This window comes from Notolabrus celidotus, chromosome 11 (genome assembly GCF_009762535.1).
Source record: "Notolabrus celidotus isolate fNotCel1 chromosome 11, fNotCel1.pri, whole genome shotgun sequence".
NCBI lineage: Eukaryota > Metazoa > Chordata > Actinopteri > Labriformes > Labridae > Notolabrus > Notolabrus celidotus.
The window spans coordinates 25834136-25858673 of record NC_048282.1 but is presented as its reverse complement, the minus strand read 5'-3'; the positions used below and the strand labels follow the sequence as shown (position 1 = coordinate 25858673).

Here is a 24538-nt window from a genome sequence, read left to right as displayed (position 1 = left end):
TTATACCTACAAATAAATAAACAACCTGATGCCCTCATCCAGAGAAAACACTGTGGGAAGTAAAGGAGTTTTATCACTTTGATTATTTTTCATCTACCTATGTGTTGTTGTTGTTTGTCCCAGGTGGTACCATGCAAACCTGTCCAGGAGCCATGCTGAGAACATGCTGATGAGGGTTCCTCGTGATGGAGCTTTCCTTGTGAGGAAGAGGGCAGAACCCAACTCATTCGCCATTTCTTTCAGGTAACTTTGCCTGTTTAACTGTCAGCTATGTGACGTTTTTTAACCTTTAAGTCCAAAAGGTTCTATAATGTGTTCCAAAAAGTTTTTGATATTAAGTCTGTGGTTTTCAACACAGGGCAGAGGGAAAGATAAAGCACTGCCGGGTGCAGCAGGAGGGTCAGACTGTGGTGCTGGGCACCTCCGAGTTTGACAGCCTTGTAGACCTCATCAGCTACTATGAGAAGCATCCTCTGTACCGCAAAATGAAACTGCGGTATCCCATCAACGAGGACACACTGGAGAAGATCGGCACTGCTGTGAGCATCACCAAACTATCAATGGCATACATATGAAATATTATTAGACCTTTTTCTGAGTTAGAAATGTAAAAAACAAAGTGAGACATCTTCTGAACACACAATCTGTCGTCCAATAGGAGCCAGACTACGGGTCACTGTATGAGGGCAGGAATCCAGGCTTTTACGTAGAGGCCAACCAAATGCCGACATTTAAGGTGAGTGTTAAGAGAGGGAAAATGAATCTGTGGTTGAATTTTCACTTTTTGACCTGCTTAACTTTCTGTTTTGTCTTCTCAGTGCACAGTGAGAGCCATGTACGAGTACAAAGCCCAGCGTGACGACGAACTCTCCTTCACTAAGAACGCCATTATCTCTAATGTGGACAAACAGGAAGGAGGATGGTGAGTGACCCGCATTACATTTTATTCAGGAAGCAGCTCTTAATTATCCATTTAGACGAATCATATTTGACTTGTGATGGGGTGAATTTTACCGGATGGGGCTGTGTTATTAAATTGATTTAATGCTTACATCATTTTAAAGCTACTGAGTTATTGACAATAGCAGAACCACATCCTCCTTTCTTCTGCGAAACACTTTTTTTGTTTGTTGCTCAGGTGGAAGGGCGACTGTGGGGGGAAGAAGCAGCTGTGGTTTCCTGCAAACTACGTGGAGGAGATCAGTCCATCAGCGGCGGAGCCTGACAGAACTGTAAGGATCAATCCCATAAACTTGAAGAGCTACTACAAGTCATTTGTATCCATTAAATGTGATAGAGACATGTTCATAAAATGGATAACGGCTTTGATAATAACCGCTGTCCTAATCTGTTTTCTCTCCAAAGCAGGAGATGACAGAAAACAGCCCTTTGGGAGATCTCCTGAGAGGAAGTGTGGACGTGTCTTCCTGTCAGATTGGTGAGTGGGCCCTCCGCTTCCTGTTCGACTGAGAGCTGCAGGGCTACAGAACAGGCCGTCACCTTGCCACAGGGCAACGTCTTCCTCTAGCTGTCATATGCATGCACATAATCTCTGCTATGAAGGTAAGTATGTTGCAAAATACACAAGCTTGTAGACTTGATGTGAGAACCTGCGGAATATGATTTGAAACCTTGAGGATCAAAAATCTTATATTATCATTTTTCACTTGTAAAAAAAATTCACACACTTGAACTGAATTTGAAGTTACAGAAAAAAAATAACTACATGGGAACTTGTGGAAAAAATGAGAACTTGTATTTTGAAAATACGCCAAACGGACGCCACCATAACTTTACATTTTTAATAATACATTATTGGAAATGTAAAGTTATAGTGGCATCTGTTTATTGACTGCTCAATCATAGTGCCAATCTACCAAAGCGTAGCTTTTGGAGTAAACTTTTCCTGGGTAGGTGAGCCATGGTGCTTCGTCTTCTAATTAGTTAACCCCTCACCCCACGTCTCACCCTCCCTACCACCATCACCGCCCCCCACAGCTACAAGTGCAAGTTTGTTTTGCAACACATTATCGCAAGAAGTGTTGCAAAAGTCAAGCATGCAAATTTGTCTCTTTTTGAAATGTGTGAAAACACATTTGTGAAGTTACAGGGATGATTCGAGAGGTTGTAATCACCCAGTTGTGGTTGTAAATATCATTCTACACGTGTGAATATTTTTTGTGTGACTTCACATTCACAGTTGTATGAATATTTTGTACTAGTGAAAATTTTCAAAATTCACACTTTTTCCACAAGCTCCCATGTAGTTAGTTTTTTTCTGTAACTTCAAATTCAGCTCACAAGTATGTTTTCATTTTTCACTTTGCAAAAAAATTCACACACTAGTTCAGATTTTTGATCCACAAGTTTTCAAATCGTATTCTGCAGGTTCTCACATCAAGTCTACAAGCTTGTGCATTTTGCAACATATTTACCTTCACACCTGCCCTCTTTGTTATAACTCCACAATTGCAGACGGCTGTTCTCATTGTAACATTTTGCCCTTATCAGCTGTTTCAATCATTTCACTCATTCTTTCCTATTTGTATTTTATCATGAATTTGCTTCTCTCACAGAACTGTATCCAGTCATGTATTGACATCCTGCAGCTCAGTTAATACACCCCCATTAGTGTTGGCGCATGCTGCTATGCATTGTTGTGGCCTCAAGTAACCATTGTTGACACCTGGGCCTCTGCCTTTGTGTGGCTCGTTGGCTCCATCTAGTGGCAGTATCTGGGAATTTCCCCATGTCTTGAACACTGTTCTAAGGCTTCGTCTGCGTGGTCACTGCCAGAAGCCTTTGATTCACTGTGGAGAAAGTGATGACGCTGAATCTGGGGCTGGCTGCTGTTAGTTTTGCAAATAACTTGGCTTTTATGCCCAGTCGCTATGCTCAAAGTTGAAATTATTTCAGTTTCAACCCTGTTCACTGTGACTTTTTGAAAGCATGTGATCACAAACAAGAAGTTTTGTTTTTCGTCTATAAAAGTAATAAATGTTTTGTCCATACTTTAAAGCAGGGGTGTCAAACATACAGCCCACGAGATGACTCTGCAAAGCGAAAAAAAATACAGAGAAGACCATAACTGCAATTTTTCAATCAAAGTAACTAATATTTTAAATGGATCCTCTGGGGGTCGCATAAAATCAAAGTGGAGCACACCTGAATGGCGCTCCAGGTCTTTCTTTCCTCAAAGTGAAGAAAAAGAATACTTGCTGTTTGCATAATCCAGCTTAAATTCATAAAGACTTTTTAGAGCACTTCATGATAGAATTAGCACTAAAGTTTAGACTTTAGACTTTAGACTTTATTGTCCCCTTGGGGAAATTCTTTTCCACAGCACCTTCCTGCATTTCCATAGACATAGACAAACATATAACATACGCTGTAGGCTCAACAAACTGTCCACAAAGACATCAACACTCACATGAGGTAGGTGTTTAGTGGATGTGTGATGTCCTGTTCTATTGAGGTTGCGATGCGTGTGATGGCCCTGTGGTTTAAGTCTGTGAGGTTTGGTGTGGGGAGACCGATTATTTTAGAAGCTGTGGTGGTGATGCGTGTGAGTTTCGGCCTTGATTTTAACAGATAACATGTTGAAGGAGCAGGTGGAGCAGTAGAGGAGGATGGATTGAGTCGAGTTTACGTATATGTAAACTTGTCACAGCAGGAGCTGTGGATCCACAATCTAAGAAAGGAACCACATATTTTGCACTTGCCTACCATACATGTGAATGCGTCATAGGTGCACTCCGTCACTACTAGCATGGTAGCACTAAAACACAACAGCTGTTTTTGTAAAAAAAATTGGTAACTAAATGTGAAGATTTACAGAATTGTATCTTAGAGTTTACATTATTCATAGGTTATTGTTATAATTTTACTGGTCCGGCCCACTTCAGATCAACTTGGGCTGTATGTGGCCCCTGAACTGAAATAAGTTTGACACCCCTGCTTTAAAGGTTTGATTTGTGTACGTATAAATAATCTCATGTCTCATTCTCACTCTTCTATGTATTTCCCTTTTAGTCGTGCGCCCTGATGGAAAGGGCAGCAGGCCTTACGTCTTCTCCTTGGTGCCGAATACCTCTATGCGGACGGGCCCGGTGCTGGACGTCGCCGCCAGCAGCCAAGAAGAGCTTAAGGAATGGGTGTTCAAGATCCGTGAAGTCACCGTAACCTCAGAAGCCAAGGTAAAAATAGATGTATACATACTGTATATGTCATGACTGAAATAATAGAGCAGGATTGATTGCATGCTCATGCTACATTGACAGCTGAAGGGGCGAGTCATGACATGAGTTCTCTCTGTAATGCCCATAAACTATGTATATAGAAGCAGTGAATGCAGACTCACAGTTACACATAGTTTTGTATAGTACCACGACTCAAACAGCTGTTGTTGTTTAAGAGATTAAGACTTCAGGGGGCTTAGGTGTCCAACTTAATTTTGTTGTGCATGGTATTGTTGCATTTAAAGCTTGTGTCTGTGTCTCCAGCTGGAGGAGGGGAAGATGATGGAGAGGAGGAAGAAGATAGCACTGGAATTATCAGACCTGGTCATCTACTGTAGGCCTGTGCCTTTTGATGAAGACAGTAAGAATGATTCAAACACCGTTAATATGCTGTTTTCTTGTTGATTTTGTACATCCAACGTAACACAAACGGCACATATGTCAAATATTTACTCAGATAAGTCATCAGTGTCTTCTCTCTGTGCGTCCTGTAGAGATTGGCACAGAGCGGGCCTGTTTCAGAGACATGTCATCCTTCCCTGAGACTAAGGCTGAAAAGTACGTCAACAAGATCAAGGGGAAGCGGTTCCTGCAGTACAATCGGCTACAGCTGTCCAGAATCTACCCCAGAGGACAGAGACTTGACTCCTCCAACTATGACCCTCTGCCCATGTGGCTCTGTGGCTCCCAGCTGGTGGCACTTAACTTCCAGACAGCAGGTCCCTACCTTTTTTGTTCATGCTCATAAAAACTATTCAAGATTGTTCTGTTATTATTTTTTCACACCACTCTCTTTTTTCCCCACGTGCAGACAAGCCCATGCAGATGAACCAGGCTCTGTTCATGTTAAATGGAAGAAGCGGCTACGTCCTTCAGCCGCCCATCATGAGGGACGACAACTTCGATCCTTTCGACAGACACACATTACGAGACCTCGATCAAGTCACTTTAGAGATAGAGGTATAGTAATAAGATGATCATCATGCCATAGTATTAGAGTTTCTTAAGTCTGAGGTGAAAAAAAATAGCAACAAGATGCAAAGATGCAGATAAAGTGAAAGGAACAAGTGCATGTTTGTGTTCCTGAAACACAGAGAAGATGATTATAGTTGATTTGGCCAGTTTGGCAACAAAGTCAACTGCAGGAGTGTCAGCAGCAGCAGCAGTTATGATACGCTCTCATGGAGGCAAATTAAGGCACTTTACAACACTCGGCTCCTGATTGCTGCAATTTTCAGTCAAACTCTGATAAGAGTCATACCTCAAATTAAACCTGAATACACAGAAACATATTTATGGATACAGTTAGACTTACATCTGCCAGGCGATATCACTATCTCGTGCGACTTTAAAATAAAAACTGTTAAGAATAAAAATAAAACTCAGTCAAAAGCGAGACCAAAAAGGTAGGTTTTGAGTTTGCTTTTGAAAATATTTATGCTCCGTGCAGCCCTCAGATCTTCAGGTAGGGTGTTCCACAGGCGTGGGCTATGATGATAAAAGGCTGCCTCACCTTGAGTCTTAGTTCTTACTTTTGGTACCATTAAAAGTCAACTACCTGAAGACCTGAGGGCTCCCCCTGGCTGATATGATAAAAGCAAATCTGATAAATAAGAAGGGCCAAGACCATTAAAAGATTTAAAAACCAATAAAATAATCTTAAAATCTATTCTAAAAGACTAACACGACTCCATGTCAAAGTTAGACTGAGTTTGCATCTATGACTCCCATCACAAACTATCCCCACATCAAAGATGCTGAAACAAGTGATGAGGCAAGATTTAAAGGAGTAATCTGTAATTTTTTCCCTCTGAAGGTTTTGGGCGCTCGGCACCTTCCCAAACACGGACGAGGCATCGTCTGCCCTCTGATTGAGATCGAGGTGTGTGGGGCAGACTATGACAGTGCCAAGCAAAAAACAGACTCAGAAGGTGAGTGCCGCGCAACATTTAACCTTGAGTGTGTTTGCCAGTAACGTGACAACGCTGCCAAAGCTGAAGGAATGGGTGCTAACTGTTTACTGGATACATTACGCTTTGGAAACTTCCTGTCTGGTCCTGGAAAAACAGGAAGTTGTACAAACAACAAAGCCATGTGTTGGAATACAAAGAGAAGCCATCGGATGTAGTTCTGGCTCAGCTCCCATCACGTTTCAAATCGCTTATTTTAGCCATAAGAGTGTATTATTAGAGGGCAAGGTCAGACTGGTTTCTTTACTGGTTTATTGCTGTAACTCTTTCTTAAATTGCGATTGTGTCGCAGAGATTTTCAGTATTTTCTTCACCATTCAGACATCTATACGGTGGTATGCAAAGCCTTTATACCCCATATATTCATTACTTTGAGTAGTTTTCTGGACTGTGTACTAGCGTTAATGGTTCTTTCCAGCACTTTGGTTCATCCAGCAAAAGGAGCCATGAGCAAAGTGAAAAAAGAAAGATAGAAAGACCTTGACAGAGGTTTTATGTTAGTGCAACCATCCTGAAATTGTAGTGTAGGTTAAATCTAAGTGTTGTTACAGAGCTGTCTGCTGTTACGAGAGGAAAGTCATGCATACACATTGTAAAAAAAAAAAATGTTATTTCTCTATCTCAATCTCTTTTGTCTGTCTCTTTTCTCCAGCCGATAACGGCCTGAACCCCACGTGGCCCCGCAAACCATTCCAGTTCTCAGTGGGCAACTCTGCTTTCGCCTTCCTGCGCTTCGTGGTTTACGAGATTGACATGTTCAACGACCAAAACTTCCTGGCTCAGGCCACATTCCCCATTCACAGCCTGAAGACAGGTACACACAGCATCCCAGACATGACAGTCAGTCCTGTGCCTCATCAGCTCTGTACTAAAAACCTCTGGTCTCCCCTTTCTTTGTATGACACCAGGTTACCGGTCTGTACCTCTGAAGAACAGCTACAATGAGGACTTGGAGTTGGCCTCTCTCTTGGTTCACATGGACATGATCACAGGCAGGGTGAGAATTTTCTTTGTATTTTTCTTGATAACATTTCAGATGTTTTTAATATGAATTAACACTGAAAGAATGTGTCAGGAAAAAGGCTTAAACTGTGGAAAAACTAAAACTAAAACAACTAAGTTGTTAAAAATGCACGTTGTAATAAGAGCTACTGAAGCGTACTGCGTTGACATGTGAAAAAAAATTCTGCACTTTTTTTGTGAATTATTTAGTTAATTATCTCAGAATTATGAGAAAAGTTTTTGTAAATAGAAAATAAGAAATCTGCTCTGTTTTTCTGAATGAACAACATACCTCTATAGTAAAATCACAATGCACGTCAAGGCCACACAAGGAAGTAAACATGCCCTGGTTGTTCAGTTGAATCCAGTTTTATTCTGCTCTGGGTTTAAGACATTGGGAGATACTAGTGTCTCTAAGTAACATAGATGGTATTGTTTTTGTTTTTTTTTAAACTCTATTTATTGATTTTCACATAGAAAAACTATCACATCCAAAATAAGAGGTTGGTACATTTTCCTTTTTTTTGGAACAAAGAAACACACAGATGACATAGGAAATACAAAAAACAAATAACCCCCCACCCTGACACATACTCCCTCCAGATTAACTAGATAGAACTCCAAAAATGGAGAACATAAGACAAAAAGCAAGTATAATAAAGATAAACAGATGAAAGCAATAATCTAAACATAGTAAGACACACAATGGTGATGCTCAGTCTAAAGACACACAGCAAGCCGAGCGATCAACACGAGATAAGAAAGAGTCCCAGATTCTTTTAAAGATATGAGCCTTTCCGCTCAGGGTCAGCCGAATCTTTTCAAGTTTAAGAAAATAAAGTACACTCTTAATCCAGCTTGAATGGGTAGGTGGGACAGAGGACTTCCAATTCAACAATATCATCCTTCTGGCCAACAGTGTCGTAAAGGCTAACCTGTCTTTCTTGGCTGGAGAAAGAACAGATAGAGGAGGAGACATACCAAACAAAACAGCATTAGGGACACATAGATGGTCTTGTGTTTAGCTTGTCAACTTTGCGCAGGCACCTGAGGACTCTGCAGCTGTTTAGACGTAAGGCCTGTTCTGAGAAAACAGACTGGATTTTTTTATTTTTTTTATTTTTAGATATATTTTTGGGTCTTTTTTCGCCTTTATTGGATAGGACAGCTGAAGAGAGACAGGAAATGTGGAGAGTAGAGAGTGGGGGAAGACATGCAGTGAATGGTCAACCGGCCAGGAGTCGGACCGGCAACCTCTGCGACGAGGATTATAGCCTCCATATGTGGGACGCTTAGACCGCTAGGCCACTAGCGCCCTGGATGTTTGTTTTTTTTTCGGAAAATAAAATAAACACATAATTCCGAGATAATTAACTTGTTAATTCAGAAAAACAGAGCAGATTTATTTTTCTCATGTGAATGCAATACGCTTCAGTAAAGAGCACATGCACATTGTGATTCTTTCTTTTGCTATGTATAGAAGTGAGTTAGTCACAAGTCAAATATACATTAGCTAGATTGGCTGCTTTCTCATTTTGTCCAGAGTGAACGCTCAAATTAGAAGTGGATGATAAAGTCTGAATCAGTATTTCCTAGATTTTATGGGATGCTGTGATTGTTGTGCCCCAAAAAAAATACTTCTCAGCAAACTATTTTAAAAAAGTTGAAATAAAATGCTAGTTTCTTCAAGGTTTATTTTCTGTGTAATATTATAAATCAACTGTGAATGATTGGAGTGGGTTTTTTCACAATGAAGCCATCTATCGGCTAAGTATGCACATTTTTCTGACATCACTTTTGGTTGATACTGTGTCCAGATACAGAATTTTGGTGCATCCAAAAACCTGTTTAATAATGTTAAATGAGTTTATCTTTATAAATTAGTTCAACACTGTCCTCCCTGGTATTTTTGGTGCTCCACTGTTATGAAAGCACAGGATTAAACCTCTCTTTCCAAACACTCCTGGAACACCACTGATACTATTATTAACAGCGCCTCTGATTGGTTGAAAGTAAAGAACACAGCCTCTGATTGGTCAATCGCCTCAACACAAAGCTCCAGGAAGTGGCAGGAGTGGATTGCTAAGGGTTTTCATCATGGATAAATAATCACAAGAAGACCTCAAGCATTTGATTTATCATTCTGAATTAACATCATAGGGTTTGCATTAGGAGTTGTAATTGGAAGCTGGAGTAGGAAGAATCATGGCTGAGCTCTCTTGAAAGTGGAGCAGCTGTCTGCTTCACTGCAAAAACTCAGAAAGAGTCCAGAGTTATCAAAAACACAATATATCATACCCTATGATGTTTATACATCTAAACATACCTATGGAGATGGACACTTTGAATACCATAGGAGTTAATTTGGTGATATACATGTCAACATTTATGGGGAAATAGGATGATTGGTCAAATTTGCAGAAAAGTTGCAGGGATCGGCCGAAACTGCGACATCACATTACAGTATTTCTCAATTGCTAAAATACATTTCTTGACATCCACCACGCTTTTCTCAACAATATAAGCCCAAAACCCAATCTTCAAACTACATTCACCTAGGAATGGGTACCGAATTCGGTACTTTTATAGGTACCGACCGAATTCCGTCGGTACTACCGAGTACCGATTCATGTAAAATCAAACGGTACCATGTTTCGGTACCTGAACGCATCATTGTGACTGTGAGGGAGTTGAAGAATAGGCGATTTTTCCAGACTTTCGCCCTGTAATAAAGTCAGAGACTGGTCGGGTGGACGACTCTGCTCTCTGCATCTGTGTGAGAGCGCGCCAAACGGAGCCCGCAGCTGACGGGCGCGCGCACTCAGCGCGAGGCAGAGCTGAGGGAAGATTAAGTTTATTTTTTACAGTCTATGGTTGAGACGGACCCTCTGGCTCCGACTACCTGCCCTGTTTATAACCGTTCCTGTGTGCGTGAATGCCCAACAAGTAAGTTGTGTGTCCTGTTATTATAAAGAGACGGAGAATTGATTTTTCCCCGTCCGCATGCATTCACGTGAGTTACTTGATAAACTCCAGAAAGAGCAATTAGACGTCACGAGCACGTGTCAGCTTATATATCTAATCACCTATATAATCCTGTTTCTGTTCATTTCATGTTAAATTAAATAAATACGTTAAATTAAACAAATTTGAGATGTTATTCTTTTTAAATTAAGATTTATTACCATATAAACACACAAAAGTACCAGAAATTGGTACCGTTGAGTACCGGTACCGATTCCCAGGTACCGGGTATCGGTACCGTATCGGTTCAAATGTGAAAGGTACCCATCCCTACATTCACCAAACCTCTGACTCTTCCTGCAAAACCAAACAATTTTGTCAGATCATACCCCAAGTCAATCAAAATAAAAAACAATACTGAGCAGTCATTACACACTACATCAAAACATTTAAAACACAATGCTCAGGACATGAAGTTGTAGAAATAATGTTTATTGTTCACAGTAGGCTAAATTAATTTTGTACACAAAAAAAAAATCCTCTTTGAATGTAGCACCTGTATACAGTCAAAATAAAGTGACAAAAAATATAAATGATAAGAACATGGTCTATCCAAGCAGCAACCTCCGGTCTGAAAATATGAGTCCAATGCGGAAGTGCTAAAAACTGCAGTTCATCAAGGATCCACTTGAGGCTGGCTCCGGAGGTACCGGGGTGAATTTTTTCTAACGCAGCAATTTCGAAGATATTGAGATTACGAGTCCTCCAATGAGAGGCACAGCTGACTTGATTGACAGGCGGGAACACTGCAGCTGTTGGCTAGGAGGCTCAAACCCTGCCTCTTTATGTCACAATCGCTTGACAGCAGCAATTTGGCTGCTGCCGACGATTGGCCACAAAACAGTGCTTCAGAAACAGATGGGTGACGTCACAGATACTACGTCCATATTTTATACAGTCTATGGGTCTATCAAATTAGCTTGGATTTCATCAGAAGTTACTGTTCTTTGTCTTTCTCGATTTCGCTCCCCTCCTCTTCCTCCTCAACCACCTCTTACTTCAACTCTTCCTCTGCCTCTCAGATTATTTCTGTCCATTGTACAACCTTCAACAACCAGCGCTCTCTGAACTGGCTTATATTGGTTTCCTCACATCATTAGCCACCAGTGTGATCAGTTTTGAGTCGTCGTGTTTAAGCTGTGACACCTATGCTTCAAATGTGTTGAACTTTCGCTTCCTGTGCTTACCATTATGCAACACAAGTGCATCACATAGTGAGTGAGAATGTGTTTGCAAGTTGTGTCTAACAGGTGTGACTGATTCAATACATGGGTTCAGGCCGTTAAGAAATCTGGATCAGACAATAGGGTTTAGTGTTTTAGCGATTGCGAAATACTGTAACAGTGTGTGGGTTACTTTCTGTGAGTTCTCTTAATCACAACAACGCAACTTGTTAAAGGGACTGCTTTAAGTTTTTGTCAAAACGTCAGCTCTTGATTTAAAATAAGAAAACTATATGTTGACTCTTGGAGTGACGTCTCTCCTTCTTGTCCTCTTAGGATGAAAATGGCGAGGTTCTGAGCCCTTTTGTGGCGGTCGGCTCCACGCCAGTGACAGCAGCAGTCCAAGTAGGACGGGAGCGTGTGGGGGACCTCAGCTCGGTGTCTTCAACTTCCTCCAACATGTCTCCTCTACCCCAGTCGCCTGCCCAAGCCATGGCCTACAGAGGCAGGGAGGGCTCCTTTGAGTCCCGCTACCAGTCCCCTCTAGACGACTTCAGGGTGTCCCAGGAGACGCTGTTAGACCACATGGACGCGTCTAACAGGAGGTAAATATGATGTGTGTTGGATTTTTGTGTTTCTCAGACCTGATCCGATGTGGTGTTTGTACGATTCTAGACATCCTCCCGTCTTTGTCTTTACCTCAGGATGCTGCGGAGGACCAGAGTGGGCGGAGAGAACCGCGTCTAAATCCAGGCCAATCAGGATGAATTTCTGTCGCACCCCCACCCCCACACCCCTCCCACCCTTCCCACCAGTCGCCTCTCCCAGTACTGATGATGTCACTGACTGCTGTGAACACTGTTTCCATGGAAACGCCCACCACCGCTTTGGCCTACATTTTAGGCAGCTCTTTCTCCCTCCATTCTCCAACTGCCCCCCCTCCTATCCCTCTCCATCCCTTTCCTCTCTCCTTCACTCTCCTCCTCTCCTACCTCCCTCCCTGCCGCCCAGCCTCCTTACTACTCGCCTATCTAGAAGGAGAGACTTGGACATAAAAGAAGAGGGAGGGGGGGGGGGGGGTCACGGGGGGGGGGGGACTCTGAGAGGAAGTGGACGCTGTGGACAGGAAGAAGAAACGGACATTCGCAGGAGAACAAAAACAAGGCTGAAAAAGTTCCAGCTCTGGACTGCTGGTTTGCGGGGTGTGCTGTCCTCAATGTGTTTTTAGGTTTGCACAACAGCTGAACAGTGTGAGGGCTGAGAGGAAGAGAGAGAGAGAGAGAGAGAGAGAGAGTTATAAAGGTATCAGTTTGAAACTGTTCCCCAGTTAGGTTTCTTCGCTCTTCTCTATTTGGCGTATATGAACATATGTATTTATTCCTGCTGTGCTGTTAGCCAGAGAACAGCAGCAGCTGACCTGCTCTCAAAGAGCTCCTGTCTCCATGTTTTTAATTATTATAATTATTTAAAACCTTTAAACATTCATAATGTGACTTTACTTCTTCTTTTTTTATTTTTTATGTATATGTGTAAAACACGAGGGCTCTCTACGGCTATTTTTAATGTCTCGTTCATCTCTGCTTTGTGGAGGAAATAATGCACCTCCAGTCTAAGTCACACCCACAACCTGGAGGGGAATCGAACTCTTTCTTTTTGCAGACGTCATGACGGGGTCACAGCCTTTATGTGTTCGAAGCAGAGAGAGTAGGCAGCATCATGTGTTACGTCTGCATACACAAACACACACGTGTACACATGCACGCTACTTTTTTTTTTTTCTAACTTACATTCCTAAAAAAACTGCACATCATTCCACTTCCCTGCATTGCAGGAGCCTTTTACAAGCCAGTCAGACACATTATTCCCTTCTGTCCCCCCTCCATAGTCTTACAGTGTACTGATCGTGTCTATTGGGGATGGAACACCATGCTGTGTGATGAAACAGGACCAGGGATACATGTTGATGACTGTTGTTGCTTGCATCATCTACCAGTTTATGGCTGTTTCAACTTGTCATCAGAGAGACGGAGGATGAGTTACAAGGTTATGGCATAGAAACAGATATTTACAAATGTAGAAACATCTTCATTTTACAGGTGAGGTTGTGAATGTTTCAGATTTCTCAATGTGCTATACCACGGTTACAAAAATTAAGATTGTATTAGTTACACCATTAACTTTGCACCCCAGTGTTTTAATAATAACTCATGATTGAATATTGGATTTGAAATGTGGTTACTTTTAATTGCATTTCAACTTTTTAACAGAACTTATGGACCCTTGAATTCATGTTTTAAATTAGTTGAGCATAACCATAACTGAAACGGCTCTAATATTTCAATGAGTATGAAAAGTATAGCTGCTTGAACTTGGCATTTTTTGACAAGAATGTTCCGGTCGCAGGAGAAGTGTATTAGATTTCCTAAAACGTAGCTGCTTTTGTTTGCAACCCAGCTGTTAAAGGTTTTAAAATGTGTCTTCCATTGTTGAAGCGATTGTCAGGATTATAGACCAACAGTGACCAAGTGCAAAGAGCTGCATCGCTAGTGTGAAGCATAAAGTAAACACGCGGTTCATACCTCTGAAGTAACATGGACCCTTTTCATCAGAGCATCAGGGGTACACTGCCATGAAATTCAGCTAAATTGCGAACGCACTTGAGATTATTTTTGTGTGTGCCAGATGTTGCACAACACAGGCAAACTTCAGGCTCTCATTCTGGCTTCTTACAATAATATTCAAACTTCATATTTAAGATGTTGACGCCAGGTTCTCATTTCCTTTGGAGCTCTTGCAAGATCGTGTTAGGGAGGAGCCCACAGACTCTTAGCTGCAGATTTTGTGGCAGCAAAGTTCATGTTGCGGATTGATGACAAAGGTGCCTGGGTGGAGAGAGACAGAGAGAGGGGGGGGTTAAAGTGTGTCATAAAATCTCATGTTGAGCAAATGGTGTTATCTTTCCAAGTTAGTGTCAGAAACAGTATTTACTCCGCTCATATGTGAGGACTTTATGATGTAAACTCAGTATTTTCAGTCAGTGATCAACCACTGACGCACACGTAAGCCATAAGGACTTAACGTTGAGGTAAAAGCAGGGATGGGATGGAACACTTGAGGTCTTGATGAACATTTTTTAGCATCTTGTGTTTTCAACCTGATATTGATCCCAAAGCTTCCCTTTATATTACTTTTCACCCCCCTCCTGTAGTGGATGAATGGTCTTCTTAGTCCCCCCCTCCATTGCTGCATTGCTCTTATTACTGACCTGTCTGCTTATGTCTATGTGCCTCCATCTGTGTTACATCACATTAAAGCCAAATCATTCAAACAGCCCTTAAAGAACCTGCACGGCCACGCTGCACCCACACAGGTGTTGTCCTTTTATTTTGACTGATAACTCCACTGTTTGGTTTGTTGCACCTGTAAGAGAACGACAGCGTAGATTCCAGACAGCCTGTTGAAGGGTCTGATTAACTCAGAGCATCCATGTGGGTGTGCAAGGCCCTTAAGTCACGCCATTCATTTTTACTTTTTCAATCTTGTCCGTTTTTGTTCCCCATGGTGTCACTTACAAATCGCCTTTCTGTAATGTGCCTAAACTATGGAGAGGAAAAGAACTCATTTTAATTTTGCCTTTCATATGAAACATATTCAAGCCTGAAAGTAAATAAAATACTCACTGCTTTATACTAATTTCTTATTTTTGTGTTTGGTTTTTTTCACTGTAACTTCAAGAAAGAAGGAAGAAAATACTGAAAGGATAAATGAAAGATGTTACAAACCTGGCAGCAGGTTGACTGAATTGTTTTGGAGGTAAAACGAAAATCAACCAAAAATTCTGATGTTCACAACGTGTCTCCCCTCAAAAAGGCTGATTTTTTTGTTTTCTTTGTGTTATTTATTAATTAAGTCAACATCTTTTTTTTTTGAGGTAAAAGAAAAATTTTAAAAAGCAATCTTCAACCAAGAATTCAGATTTTCACAACGTCTCCCCTCTCAAAAAGGCAGAAATGTTTTGTTTTCTTCATTTTATTTGGAAATTAAGTCAAAATCTCAGAACAAGCTATATGAAGTGTTACTTTAAAGCTGCTGCTACAAACTTCTCGTTTGTATTGATTCTAGCGCCGCCTTGTGGACAAAGTGATACCTCTTATTTCTTGTCCTGTAAATGCAAAATTAGTGTCTTCAGACAATAACCTAATGCTGTTGTCTTTTAACATTTCGATTTATCACACAATGTGATTATTTGCCATGAAAACAGCCAAAAAGATGTGTTTCTAGAGCGAGATGTCAATCAACTGCTCTGACACCTACCCCCTCAGCACAGTTTCAGTGACAACAGAGAAAGTATTGGTGTTGTTGTGGATGGTCTTGTTTGCTTTTGAGGGTCATAAAGAGGCATCAGTATCAATTTCAGTCTGTTTCTCAGCCAGTTAAAAACTCCTCATAGTGCCTTTAAGCTTTAGGAAAGTGTCAATGTTGCTTTTTTATGCTATTATTAGCCGGGCCAATAAGAAGCAGACAGAGGAGAAGTCTGGGGTTAGTTAATTGATCTATAATAAAGAAATAAATATGAGAAATTTACAAAATAATCTTTATATGAACAAAGTATCTTTCTGGTTTATTGCCAAGATCATGCATAAGTGTTGATTTCAGCACCACCACTACCCGCAAAACCATACGACTCAAAGCCACATATTTATTACATTCTGTTTATTCTGCAAATACCACCTGTAAAAATTACATCAAGCCTAAGTATGGAACTCTGATAAAAGTTCACAGTTCTTTTACAGTTAAAGTTATGTTGTAGGAAAGTTCCATAAAAACAAATATACGTACACGTCGGCGACGTAAAGAAGCACTTGATGCTACAACACAAACCAGGTTTCGGACAGTCTACCAAAGTGTGAGTGTCGCTTGATTTTGTTTTTAGTTTGTTTCAACAACAGGGTGCTTGCCTTCTTTGGATGACAGACGTTTTTTTCTTCCAAACTGGACAGCTTAAGACCCATTTTGTCAAATATTATGTACAGCTAAAAACAGACAAAAAAAAAAGAACATCAGTGCTGAGTTTCACATTAGACACTATGAAGAGCCTAGCTAACATTTAAAGTAAGCTGCAAGCATGAAGTCAAAGTGTATGAGTGCAAGAAGGTGGGAGAAGGAGTATGAAGATGACACAATAGAAAAATAATTTGATTCACTTTAAGGCCTCGGCAAGCACCCTGTGAACTGTGCAGCTTTTCGTACCTTCAAAACAAACTTTGAACAGTTTAAATTCTGCACAGATCCATATTTGAGCCTCGATTGGTCGATAAGTGTCCAAACACAACCCTTCCCTCAAACTCCTGAAGAGCATCTGCTGAGGTCTCAATCTGGGCAACACTTCTCCTTCGTTCCCATGCTCATCTTTCTCCAAGTCTATTTTTTTTCTTCTTCTTTCTCCCATCACAGCAGGCAGATGGAGCAAACACAGCAGAGAAACGATGCCCCTCCCTCCACCACATCCACTCCTGCACTTCAGTCTGCGCTGGAACTTCCTTTAGAGGGGGAAAATGGCGGACAGGAGGCAAGTAGAGAAGGTGTGTGTAGCGAGGAGTTGACTCGACGGGGGAAAAATAAAGGCAGGGGAGTATGGGTTGGTAGTAGGATGGATGGATGGATTGAGTGGGGGGGGGGCGTTAGCTGCTTCAGCGTCCGTCTCACGTAGTGGGGGAGGTCGTGCCTACCTCTAGGGGTGTGAGAGAGGAGAAGGGGAGGGGAGGGATGGTTTTTTTCAAGGTCCGTCCAGTGATCCTGTTACAGCCGCATCTGCCGTCTTCTTCCTCAGACTGCCGACACAAAGACCACCTGCGTTGTGACCCCCCCTCTTTAGACAGTTCCTGAAGTAATTAAAGAAAAGAAATTAAAAATCCATCACCTTGACAACAAGCTCCACACGTACAAGTCTTGATGATTACACACAGTGTACCGGTGTGAGACGTGCATTCGCTTCAGTCACAGCACGCCTCTTTCCTCCTAACGATGATTAGCGCGTGTTCTGTGGTAATTACTACTCTCCATTCATCGCCTCAATTTAACAACACTTTTCTTCCCCCATCACAATCAAATACCTCATCATAAATTCACAAAACATATTAAAACCTGATTTCACATTATGATATAACTGGCTCAGAGATGAAAGAGTCTTTTAAATCAATTGAATGATTAAATAAAGTCATTCCAGCACTAATCAGAAAATCTATTTCAGTATTTTCAGGGCAGAAAAATCAGGATCTTTTTGAGTGTCTGTTCCAGTTTACAGATTGCTGATTTATTTTTGAAAATGGAGGAGTCAATCTTTGAGTTTTTGGACTGTTACTTTGGCAAAAAATGTATACCAAAGACATCCATCAGGGTCGATAAGATCAGAATGAAAGTATTGTGAAAGTCGTCACTACGCTCTCAACATGCAGGCCTGCTTGTCGTACCTAAAGTCTCTAAAAGTAGTATGGGAGGTAGAGCTGTCAGTTGTCAGGCACCTCTCCTTTGGAATCATCTACCAGTCAGGGTTAAGGAGGCAGAAACCCTCTCTACTTTTAAGAATCGTCTGAAAACGTTCCTCTTTGATAAAGCGAACCAGAAGCACTCTCCTACCGCAGGAACTTTACCCCGGAACTAGGGGCTTTATCCTTGAACTACGTGCGTTTCGACCAGAGGAACCAGGGTCTAAATTTAGTTCAGGGGTAGATAATCTCTCCCCTGAAAAGCCCCTGCTTGGGGGGTAGTACTTATTAAAGGTCCTGGGACTTTTCCTGGGACTTTCAGTTGAATGTAACGGTGTTTGTGGAGTTTACACAGTTGTTGAAACACAGAAGGATTTCCTGGGAATGCATACTAGTTTAGTTTTTTATTAAGATTTCAAAATATTATTTAATAGATTTTTTTCTCCATACGTCACTGTCCTGATTTGCACAATCTACCCGGGACTTCAGCCCGCAGTCGAAACGCAGACAACACTGAGGGCACAGAAACCTTTTAGTTCCAGGGAAAGTAGTTCTGGGGGCTATAAGACCCCGGAACTCTTGGTCGAAATGCACCTTAGGTTTAGGACCTGCTGTAGGCTTATACTGACACACTGGGGTCCTGTCTTTGCCCTCTCTATCCTTTATCTGCCCATCACTTACTCCAAAACTTCCTATCCCATTAAAGTTCCCAACCATAGACCTTTCTGGAGTCCCTGAGCTCCCTTGTCTTGTAGGTTCTTCTTGATCGCTGCCGTAGACAGCCTGCTGCTGTGGACGTACCAAACTAACTCCAGCTGCTACTGATATACAACTACTTCTATCCGTCTCACCACTATCATCTCTCTCTGTATCTCCCTCTGTCCCTCTTTCAAACCCCAACCCGGTCTCAGCAGATGTGTGTTTAACACGAGTCTGGTCCTGCTGGAGGTTTCTGCCTGTTAAAGGAAGTTTGTCCTTGCCACTGTAACTTGCTAAAAGCAGCAAAGTGCTCTTCTCATGGTGGATTAAGATGAGATCAGGCTGAGTCCTGCCTGTATTTTACTCTGTCTTGATGTTGGGCCTTTGTTAATAATGTAACATGCAACATGATCAAGACTCATCAACATATAAAAGACTACCTTCAGTAGGATTCACAGTCTTGTCAGCGTCGGCCTCCTCAGCCTCTGTAACCACACCGCACACCGACTGCTCCATTTTCTCCTCCGTCCCGCCTCCTGGCTGCGGCTCCAGAGGGGACGATTCTGTTCTTACTGGTTCATCCGCTGCATTGCCGTCAGCTACAACAGCAGCAGCAGTTTGTCCTGTTTGGTGCAAAGACGCCTTTGTGGAGAACCAATATCGCACCAAGTCTGCAGATAAACCACTCGCCTCGGCCAGTTCCTGCAGCTGGGGATGAAGAATAATCTGTATCAGTGTGATGCTACAAATCAGAGGACATGCTCTCCTGATATATTTCTGTTTTAGAGTTGATTTCAAAGACTTCCTGTAGTGGTTTAAGGTTCACTACAAGAGCTACCATTCTGACTACAACTGAAGATTACAGGGTGATTGTATGCTTGGAATGTTAAACAACATTGGACACCATTAGATATTATATAAATACAAACTAACACATTTTTAACATGTTGTAAGCTCTTATTCACTATGGTACCCATCTCTCTTGTGGGTTTGAAGGTTTACAGTGAAAAACTGAATGACTGCAAAACGTCAAAATAAAACATGAAAAAAACATATTAATGATTTTCATGTAAACCGACCACATAAGGAGGTTTCAGTTTGCTCTCCGAGTTGCATCAGTTTAAAAATGTTGGATCTCTCAAAGCCCCAAAAAGTACAGTTGTCAGGGTTTCTGCAGAAATCAGCCAGTCAAATCTAATGCTTTTTAATGCCATTTTAATGCTATACTGTAAAATGTTTAATGCCATGACTGTGAACTCAAGAAAAATTACAAAGGTTTTTTTTTTTTTTTTTAACTACAAATATCTCATCTTAAACATTTCAAACTTATGGAGCTGAGAGAGAACTTATATTACATAGTTGTGTCCTTTCCACAGGTGAAACATTTTAACTATTGAACTATTGGACACCAAGACCCTTTTCGTCATAATTACCTGCGACTCCTCCAGTCTGCCGTGGTCGTCAAGGTGGGCCTGGAGGGTCTGTTCGTTTCCCTTCTTGAGGTCCTCTTCCACAGCCAAGCCCTGGTGAATCTCAAGCCACTTCAGCTGTCCGTTCTTCTGCACATACCGACAGTCCCCAAACCAGCGCACCACCTCCGGTCTGGGCAGTCCAGTACCTGATATCAGTTCGTCGTACTGAGTAGCGCTGGGCCACTGGGTCCGGGCATACACTTGTTTGAGCAGTTGCAGCTGCTCTGCTGTCTTCTTCCCCCGGATGGCTGTGAGTTTGGGGGACGGGGAGGGTTTGGGTGTTGGGGTGGAGGATTGAGGTGGTTTTGGGGTAGTGGATGGGGAAGATGCAGGTGTGCTGCTGGACTGAAGGGGTAATGCGGGGCTATCCAAACCTTCTCCCTCTGCTTTGCCGTTGGCTTCTGTCACTTTCAGCATCTTCAGATTGATCTTAATCGGGTTGACTTTGAGTTCTCCTGAACCGTCCTCTTTCTGTCTCTCCTCCGAGTCTACCTCCCCCTCCTCCTCTCTCAACACCCGCTCCGCCTCCTCTTTCCTTTTCTCAGCTGCCATTCTCTTCCTTCTCTCAGCAAACCAGCCGTGGATCTCCCGCCTGGTCATCTTGGTCTCAGATCGCAGTCTGTCCACCTCCTCTCCTGGTGGGTCAGAGTCCTGGGCAAAACTGGCTTCCAGGGCCTTCAACTAAACACAACATGGGAGTGGACACGGTCACAAGCCTGGAAATCTAATGTGTGGATTCTGTTTGTTAAACATTACCTTCAGAAAAGATAAACTAAACATTGTTTTTGATTTGTTGGAAGACAAAGAGGTATCCAAACACTTTTACTTTAAAAGGTAACTTTATGAGCTCAACCTATATTTGATGGGTTGATTAATAATGAGAAAATTTAACTTTCTGTCTTAGTAAGAAGTAATTTGTCACCTTAATGTTCTACCCAGCATTTTATGTCAATTGCACATTTCAAACCAAGAGCCTCACCTGATGAGGTTCTCTCTCCTTGTAGCGGATAGCCGTGAAATCAGGTGAAGGAGGTCTGGGGTGCCGTCTGGAAGGTGTAGTAGGAGATGTGGGAGTCTGTGATGCAGTTGGGCTCAGTGGTGCAGAGCTGTGCTGGGGTGTTTTTGAGCCAGGACTGCTACCGCTGTCAGACAGATCCACAGGGTTGGCACCGCCAGCAGCACCGCTCCCTGCTCCCGCCGCACTGCTGGACTTACTCGGTGCACCCGTGCTGGAGCGTGAACCTTTAAGGTTGCGAAAGTGGTAGCGCCGGTCGCTGAACCACTTGCGGACCTCTCGCACCGTGAGCCCCGTCAGAGAGATGAGGCGGTCCACCTCCTCCTGGTCGGGGAACTGGTTGGCCTGAAAGCTGTCCTTCAGAGCATTGAGTTGCTCCTGGGACTTCTTGCCCTTATAAAAACTTGGGTCAAGGAAAGAGTTAACGGGAGTCCGAGAGCCGGACGTGCTGCTCGACGGAGCCGGGGAGGAAGACTTGGATGCAGGAGAGGATGCATCCTCCATATGGATAGTTGGAGAGTCACTGGTGGGGGGGTCCACTTCATCTGGGATTGTGCTAGTAGGGTTGTTTATGCTGCTGCTACCGTTGGTCTCTTTGCCCTTCTTTCCATCACTCCCGGATTTAATGTCTTTGCTGTTTTTGCTCTCTGTGCTGCTGCTCTGCACGATGCTGCTGTTATTAGCTTTGGAGCTTTCACTGTTCTTAGCATTAACATGACTGCTTACATTATTACTGCTCTTGTCTGAGCTGTCTGCATTGGCCCCTCTGTGCTTCCCATTGACACTGCTCCCCTTTGCATTACTGTGATTACTACTTCCTAGACTAAGGTTGATGACACTGGCTTGACTGCTCGATGTAACACTGCCTCCTCCCCCGCTCCTACTACTGCTGCTTTTACTGCTAATGATGCTGTTCCCAGTGCTGCTGCTGCTGCTGCCCACTGTCCCCACCACCATGCTGATGCCTTTGTCTGCCACCAGGGCCGCAGTAGGACGAGCCTGCATCATGGGGCGAGCTGCTGCCTGAGGCTTAGGTGTGACGGCTAGGGCCACAGGAGCACTGCTGACCTGGATTCCATTTGCCATCATAGGCTGAGTGACAATTACCCCTCCTTGACTGACCAGAGAGCCCTGAAGAATGTGAGGGATCCCAGTAGCGCCAAGCGAGGCAGGTAGGACTGTGATTGTGTGCTGGGTCGGGTTGCAGTGACTCTGGTTGTGTGAGCCAGCGGGTGTAGTTTGGATGATGGTGTTGAACATCTTCCTCCTGGCCTCCTCGATCTCCTCAGGAGACCAGCTGATGCCTTGTTTGAGTCTCTGTGCTGTGAACCAGATCTTGATCTGCTCTTCAGGGAACTTTGTGACCACGGTCAGGTAACAGAGTTCAGCCTTGGTGGGGTACGGGAACTTACTGAAGGACGTCTTCAAGAAAGAGGAGGAGTCCATGGAGGCACTGTAAATGGGGATGCTGCTCAGAGGAATCATCACCTGAGAGGGAAAATGTGAAAAGATGAGTTGTAGATTATCCCATTTTTTAAATCCAATTAGCTTCCATTTCACACTGGGACACACAAAATCTAAGCTGCTACCTTGGGGAGATTTTTGGAGGATGAGGAAGTGGAGGAAACGTGTGAAGAGGCTGTGATTGATGCAGATTGATGAAGGCTTCTGTTTTGAACAACCGAGACGACCTTTAGGAAAAAGAAGAAGAAGGATCAAAATTAATCGAATCAAACAAAAACTAAGAGACAGACGGAGCGACCACTGACCTGTGTGATTGGAGTCTTAAGCATTGGTAATGCTCCAGAGCCATTGACTATTTGGATTGCCGAGGGCAGAGTGACCTTCGTAGTCCCGTTGTGGACAATAGTGGGAACATGGGTGACTGTCACGGCAGCAGCCTCTTTCCTCTCACTCTCTCTGGAGTGAGAGTCTAAGGGAGGCTCATCTGAGACCGGGTGAGACACCACTATCCGTTTAGGCTCCGATTTCCCCTTCAGCATCCTCATTATTGGGGTTTTTGTGATAGAAATCTCGCTGTCCTTCCCCGTTTCTCCTCCGGTCACAAGAGACTGCTCCACCACGACTCTCCTATCCTTCTTCCTCAGTTGCAGAGTCGTGTTCAGCGTGCTGGGGTGAACCCTGGCATTATGCAGGGCCAGACCCTCGAATTTGGGGGCGGAAATTCCACAACTCACGCAAAAGAAGCTGGGGTCCGCGCGGAAGTCAGGGTGTCCGGAGTACACATGATCCAGGAACAAGTTAAGGTCGTGGGTTTCGAAGTTACAAGGCTTACAGGTGTAAGTGCCAGCACCGTCTTTTTCAGCATCCCCCACCTCTGGTTTTGAAGACTGTCCCAGATTGAGGGGGCTGTGTCTGCCCCCGCCGGGAATCCGGGATTGATGTACGGGAACAGGAGAGTCTCTTTCGGCCTCCTCCACAGGGCGTATGATCTTACTGGGGATCATACAAGGAATAGTGGACTTCCTTTTGCTGGCCATGGTGCGACCAAAAGGTGGGGAAGGTTGCTCAAATGGCTTGCTTGAGGGGTGGGAGTGAGAATACAGGTCGTTTCTGGTTTACTGTAGACCAGGCCAGGAGGAGGGAGGATAGCGGGGGATGTCCATAGGTTCACTTGTGGAAACCTGGAAACAAAATAGAGAACATCACATCACCATACACACCAGAATTGTTGGATAGAATTGATTGAGTGACAAATTTGGAAAGAGGCTTGAGGAGCTAAACGAAAGATATATTACACCACTCGGCACAAGCCAGAATTCTCTCAGCTGGATAAAAATCATGCACGGCTGGATGTTTCCAGGTAAAAATCAACAGCAAAGGTCACGACAAGGCCTTACGTTGAGATGTCACTGATGCACGGTGTTGCTCTAATCTCAAAGTGTTTTCCGCATCTCCCTTGCACTGTGAAACTCAAGGCTATGTCTCTGATGAGGGCAGTCAAACAAGCTCAGTCTGCTTCTTCACTAAAGGATTTTTTTTGGGAGAGCTCCTGTCCTACCCCCTTCTTTCCCCTCCCCCACACAACTCTGTCTCACTTCCCCTTGTTCAGACACACCCCCATAGAGAGAGCACATTCTGTGTTTTCCTTTAATCCACAGCTCCTGTAGCCTCACTGAACACCTTAATACAGATTTTCCAAAAATCATTCACTTGTGAATGTGTCGCTTAAGATAGGGTCTACTTGATAATCGCGCGTGTGCGAGTGGGTGGTACGACAGATGTTCCCTCTGAAAAGTGGTATTCTGGCTTGAGGGTAGAACAGACAGTGAACAGCAAAAGAATGTGAATCTTCAGATTTGCACTCCTAGATCCTATGTCTTTTTTTGCAAAATGGCGAAGCTTCCTGTGGAGGAGTTTTCAACCTCCCTCCTTCCTCCCCTCCCTCCCTCCAGAGGGGTAGTGATGCAGTGTTGGAGGACAGCTCTAGGGCAATTACCCTCCCAACC

At 43.2% G+C, this 24538-nt stretch overlaps 2 protein-coding genes across 5 annotated transcripts in view; one reads left to right on the top strand and one right to left on the bottom strand.

The window, feature by feature from the left end:
- The window catches only part of plcg1 (phospholipase C, gamma 1), a 38518-nt gene extending 23428 nt beyond the window's left edge, over positions 1-15090 (top strand). The window contains exons 19-33 of one of the 3 annotated variants that reach the window (XM_034695229.1): positions 124-243; positions 359-539; positions 659-736; positions 819-922; positions 1139-1232; positions 1369-1438; positions 4033-4196; positions 4503-4599; positions 4733-4957; positions 5050-5198; positions 6055-6169; positions 6861-7022; positions 7117-7205; positions 11734-12002; positions 12102-15090. In XM_034695229.1, the coding sequence (XP_034551120.1) occupies positions 124-243; positions 359-539; positions 659-736; positions 819-922; positions 1139-1232; positions 1369-1438; positions 4033-4196; positions 4503-4599; positions 4733-4957; positions 5050-5198; positions 6055-6169; positions 6861-7022; positions 7117-7205; positions 11734-12002; positions 12102-12144 (1960 nt within the window). In that variant the 3' untranslated portion in view covers positions 12145-15090. Of the gene's footprint in view, positions 1-123; positions 244-358; positions 540-658; positions 737-818; positions 923-1138; positions 1233-1365; positions 1439-4032; positions 4197-4502; positions 4600-4732; positions 4958-5049; positions 5199-6054; positions 6170-6860; positions 7023-7116; positions 7206-11733; positions 12014-12101 lie in introns of all 3 variants that reach the window. The other 2 variants (XM_034695228.1, XM_034695230.1) reach the window with 2 other exon arrangements.
- A 1003-nt stretch (positions 15091-16093) lies between these two features.
- The window catches only part of zhx3 (zinc fingers and homeoboxes 3), a 14112-nt gene continuing 5667 nt past the window's right edge, over positions 16094-24538 (bottom strand). For both annotated transcript variants that reach the window (XM_034695231.1, XM_034695232.1), the window contains exons 2-7: positions 22838-23713; positions 22658-22759; positions 21033-22556; positions 20015-20734; positions 19022-19289; positions 16094-17279 (exon numbers count right to left, since the gene is read on the bottom strand). In XM_034695231.1, the coding sequence (XP_034551122.1) occupies positions 17269-17279; positions 19022-19289; positions 20015-20734; positions 21033-22556; positions 22658-22759; positions 22838-23569 (3357 nt within the window). In that variant the 5' untranslated portion in view covers positions 23570-23713 and the 3' untranslated portion in view covers positions 16094-17268. The remainder of the gene's footprint in view (positions 17280-19021; positions 19290-20014; positions 20735-21032; positions 22557-22657; positions 22760-22837; positions 23714-24538) is intronic.